The sequence below is a fragment of the Pinus tabuliformis genome, chromosome 2_1 (genome assembly GCF_031772625.1).
Source record: "Pinus tabuliformis cultivar Carrire ecotype Pingquan chromosome 2_1, CPIR1, whole genome shotgun sequence".
NCBI classification, from domain to species: domain Eukaryota; kingdom Viridiplantae; phylum Streptophyta; class Pinopsida; order Pinales; family Pinaceae; genus Pinus; species Pinus tabuliformis.
This window is the reverse complement of record NC_142299.1, coordinates 252,465,553-252,470,694: the sequence shown is the minus strand read 5'-3', so window position 1 is coordinate 252,470,694 and position 5,142 is coordinate 252,465,553. Positions and strand designations below refer to the sequence as shown.

The 5,142-nt window shown below is 32.5% G+C and overlaps 1 protein-coding gene across 1 annotated transcript; it reads left to right on the top strand.

Annotated features, from left to right (window-relative positions):
- Positions 1-2,240: 2,240 nt before the first annotated feature.
- LOC149199651 (protein LATERAL BRANCHING OXIDOREDUCTASE 1-like) lies at positions 2,241-4,900 on the top strand. Its single transcript, XM_089402522.1, has 4 exons — positions 2,241-2,743; positions 3,234-3,481; positions 3,567-3,897; positions 4,466-4,900. The coding sequence occupies exons 1-4, from the start codon at positions 2,447-2,449 to the stop codon at positions 4,724-4,726; spliced, it is 1,137 nt and encodes a 378-aa protein (XP_089258648.1). The 5' UTR covers positions 2,241-2,446; the 3' UTR covers positions 4,727-4,900.
- The last annotated feature ends 242 nt before the right edge of the window (positions 4,901-5,142 follow it).

The following is a 5,142-nucleotide window of genomic DNA, read 5'->3' as shown; positions in this document are numbered from 1 at the left end:
ATTTGATGGGTGAATTCCTTTTTCAAATTCTTACCCGTTATTGACACAATTACAGTAGTTTGGCGTGCTGGCAATCTAAATTTACATTTTTGCAGAATTAGGAATAATGTGGGAAAACCGCTTACATTCACAAACGTTTATGTTATCTTTAATCAGAAAACATTAAATATCATATTATTTCTCTTAATGAATAAGTGAAAATAAAGTATAACCAATTATTAACTTAACCTACATTTTTGCAGAATTAGGAATAATGTGGGAAAACCGCTTACATTCACAAACGTTTATGTTATCTTTAATCAGAAAACATTAAATATCATATTATTTCTCTTAATGAATAAGTGAAAATAAAGTAAACCAATTATTAACTTAATCTACATTTTTGCAGAATTAGGAATAATGTGGGAAAACCGCTTACATTCACAAACGCTTATGTTAATCTTTAATCAGAAAACATTAAATATCATATTATTTCTCTTAATGAATAACTGAAATTTAAGTAAACCCATTATTAACTTAACCTAGTTCATTCACTTGCTTCCACAAGATGGAGGGCATTAAGTCACCCTTCACTTAGCTCTAAGAATTTTAAGAACAATGCACAACTCTTGACATATAGATTTTTAGAATTGGGATGGTTAATGTTTTTTGTGAAGAGATTGAGATATTAATTTTTTTTAAATAGTGTTTATTGGAAAAATTGTACAAAATTAGTATCACCAACTCAGAAATTATTATTCGACCAAACCCTAAAATACCAAATATTCACATCCATAGTAGAGTAAGGCATCTTTGACCTTTACCTTACTCACTACTTATTAAATAATTTTTTATAAAATTTGATTATGATATTATTTTAAAGAATTTAATACTCATATGAAATTGAGTATGTTTTACTATATAATTATAATTTATGAAATAATTTTTTATAAAATTTGATTATGATATTATTTTAAAGAATTTAAAATGTCATATGAAATTGAGTATGTTTTACTGTATAATTATAATTTACGAAATAAATATTAAGTATTGTATAGTAAAGTAATTTTTAGTTTTGTTTGTTAAATTGAATAATGTGATATTTAATTAATCATATGGAAAATTACATATAATATTAGTTTAATGTAGAGCGTTTAGTATTTGTTACCATTATAATTTAAGGTAAATATTGTAATTAATTAATATTTGATTTATTATGTTCTAATCTGGTTTATCAGATGTGAATAATTTGGTCTTCGAATGGGAAAATATATAAATCATTGTCTTATCCATTATTATTCTATCTTGTCTATTGAATAAACATAAAATGATATTCAATAAATAAAATGAAAAAATAGCTTTCGACATAGTATTTATTATTTACAATTATTTAAAAAATTAATATTATATATTATAAAGTAAAGCAATAAAACAATCATTAATATTTATTTAAAGACTTTTAATAAAACAATTATTAATATTAATTTATGGTTTTTAATTCATTTAGGAACTTGTAATCAAAATAGAAAAGTATATCAACCTTTTCCAATTATTTACAAGATTAACCTTTAATATCATAGAGTAATAACTCAAACATTGATATTGAGTTATGGTGTTTTAATTCATTTATTAACTTGTAATTAAAATGGGAAAGCATATCAATCATCGCCATAATTAGCAGTTTTGATAAGATGCAGAAGATTTATAGCAACCGGCTTGATAAGATTTTGTTATGATCGCATCCTGAGAATTATAGCAAACCTCGCAGTAGCAGCTTTAATCACTTGCGACCACCGCTTATATTGATAATTGCTGTCATTGAAAAATCGGTTCACTGTTTCGGGATGGACATGGAACAACGTATGGCTTTAGATATGTGGGCCACAAGCTCACCTTATTCAAGACTTTTGAGACCGATGTCCATATTGCTGTACCTTTTCAAAGCAGACCAGGTTTGAATGGAGGTTATTTTAATCTCCATATTGCTATTGCTTTTTCAAATCAAATTTGCTTTGAATGGAGGTTATTTTAATCTCCGTATTGCTATTGCTTTTTCAAATCAAATTTGCTTTGAATGGTGGTTGGTAATGTCCATATTTCCGTTGCTTTTCAATTCAAGATTGGTTTGACAGAAGGTTGTTTTAATGTACATATTGCTGTTTTCAACTCATAATTGGTTTGAATGGAGATTATTTAGATCTGAGAACGCAAGCCACAACTATACTCCCTACAATCAACGACAGACGGAGGAACCACTAGGATAACATGTCTGAGTCACTCAAAATTGACCCGTACCTAACACCTATTAATCGGCAATGTTGAATGTTGACTGAGAATGATATGCCATTGTCATTAAAGTTATGTTAGAGTGAGAATGATAAATTCTCTGTGGAGTAATATGTGAAGTATAGCTTGTTACTGTGACATAACAAGGCTTCTGCACTCCTTTTGTTCTTCTTCTTTAGTCATGGCCGCTGGAGATTCAAATCCTTTCGTCATTCCAAACGGGGGCAAAGCGATTCCTGTGGAGAGTGTGCAGGAGCTTGTCAAAAATCATGCCGACCAAGATGATGCTGAATCTGTTCTCCGGCGTTACATCAGACCCCAGGAAGAGAGGCCCACGGTCTCATTACTTGCTTCTTCTGAATTCTCAATTCCAGTTATTGACATGAAGAAGCTGATCACCTTGCAGGGACAAGATGATCAGCGAAAGCAAGAAATGGAGAGGCTTTCCAATGCCTGCCAAGAATGGGGTTTCTTCCAGGTGGGTAACTTTCTCGTACAACGATGTGTTTTATATTCTGGGTAAGGGATATCCTGTTATTTGTTGATACATTCAGAGAATTTAATATATGTGTTTCAGTATTGTACAGGGCATACTTCATAAATCCATTTAGATCTTTAATTCTAATTTGAGTTTAAATTAGTCATATGCCCATCAATATTTATCACAACAATATAACCATATAGATACATAAACAAATAATTTTAACTCTTCTGATTTGAAAAACACGGAGAAGGAAAGAAGCAGGTTTTTGTTCCTCCTAACCAAATAAGAAGTTGGTTATGCATAGCTAATTTGTTAAAATGGATCTCTGATGTAATTTATGAGTGCTAGAGCATTAAATTTGTAAAAAATCAATTGGATCTCTGCTGATTATTTGAAAAAAAATCAATTGGGTCACAAACCTAATTGCTAAGGCATTAGGTTTGTGAAAATCAGTAGATTGATGCTAGTGCATTATTTTTCGCAGATCGTCAACCATGGGATACCTCATTCTTTAATAGATGAGATAAAGGCTGTAGCTAAGAATTTCTTCAACCTTCCTTTAGAAGAAAAGCAGAAATCCGCTCCGCAAGGGGGAGATCCTCAGGGCTATGGTCAGCTGTTCGTGACATCTGAGGATCAAACGTTGGACTGGGGTGACTTGCTTGCTTTGTCACTCAAGCCCAACCAGATTAAAAATCTCGCCCTCTGGCCAACTGTTCCCACAAATTTCAGGTAACCAAAATTAGGACTGTTTTGTATTGTAATATTGGATTGATGAAAGTGGGTATTGTTCACAACATTAATTGATTAATTGCAGGGATACGGTTGAGAGGTATGCACTTGAGGTAGAAAGAGTCGCTCAAGAGGTGTTGAGTCTGTTCGCTGAAAACCTGCATCTGGAAGATGCTGATTCTTTCAAGAATGTGTTTGGCTCAGAGCCCATGAATTTGATGCGCATGAACTTCTACCCTGCTTGCCCTAGACCAGACCTTGTTCTCGGATTGAGTCCTCACGCAGATGGAGGGGGAGTAACATTGCTTCTCCAGGATGACGAAACAGTAGGCTTGCATGTCCGGAAGAACAATCAATGGATTCCTGTGGAGCCCATTCCTTATGCCTTTGTTATAAACATTGGAGACTTGATGGAGGTAATCATGTCACATGGCTGCATTATGCTTTGAATATTCATTTATTAGGAATCTACTACCTTGAGGATAGTTCCTTGGGCTTTCATGTTTGGGGGCTGGTTTCCAATAGACAGTACATTCTTTCACTGATCGTATGATTGGTATTTGTGTTATTGTTAATTGTTTTTTCATTGTTGATTTCATTGCTGCTTGTGATAAGGCATCCTGAGCCATCCTTATTGCAGATTTTTGAATATTTCTAACATTTTGATGCATATATTTTAGAATGTTGGGTAAAGGTGATACACATAGTCAAATTTTCAAAATATTATAAAATATATAATACAATTTACAAAATTTAAAATTAGCTCACATCTTATAATATGACTCAATTTTCATTTGAATTGTTATTGGTGGATGACTTTGGATATCTATACTGGATTCCATTTGAAATACATTAGTTTTAACACAATTTCGAGTCATTTAATTTTTCACTTCGATTTAGTAATATTTTTTTGAAGCCATTCGAGACATTTGTAATATAATTTAATGGCTGTTATTAACTGATTGTCCGTTCTTCTTTCCTAAGGTGATGACAAATGGGAAGTACAAAAGCATAGAACATCGGGCAGTAACAAACAAGGAGAGAGCGAGACTTTCTATCGCTAATTTCTACAATGCAAGTGTGGATGCAGAGGTGGCTCCATCAGCAAAGCTAGTGGATGAACACCACCCATGCTTGTACAGGCAGTTCATTCACAAAGATTACATTCTCTATCACCTCTCAAAGCCACTCAAAGGGAAACGACACCTTGCAGAGTTTGCCAAACTTGACATCAGCAACACCTGAACCTCACCATTGTGATTTTAACATTACTTAAAAGAGTGACCATTGCCTATTTCAATAAATTGGGTGGTGCAGCAGTGTGATGTGTTGGTTGTGTTTTGTCTGCAGTTATGATCATGAATAATATTTGAACGATTGTTTAATCGGGGTGTTTTGATTCAATTGAGTTTTAGTTCATTTTGGTGACAACACTTTTCTCCATAAGTAAACAGTTGATTTGAATAGTTGGATTCTGTTCATTTTCGTCAAAGTAATTCAAGTTTACAATAAAGTGGGTAGGACTGTACCTAATAAACGATGTAAATGTAGTTTGAATGTAATAATAAAGTAGGTAGGGATAGTGAGGCCATCGTTATCACATGGAAGAAGAAATAATAATTTAATTTTATATAATGATGTGATTTAATGTTAGTATAGTA

Bases quoted from the DNA above. Each gene is read 5' to 3' on its own strand.
- LOC149199651 (XM_089402522.1), top strand. From the start codon at position 2,447: ATGGCCGCTGGAGATTCAAATCCTTTCGTCATTCCAAACGGGGGCAAA. The intron at 2,744-3,233 runs GTGGGTAACTTT...TATTTTTCGCAG, and splicing joins AAGAATGGGGTTTCTTCCAG to ATCGTCAACCATGGGATACC. The intron at 3,482-3,566 runs GTAACCAAAATT...GATTAATTGCAG, and splicing joins ACTGTTCCCACAAATTTCAG to GGATACGGTTGAGAGGTATG.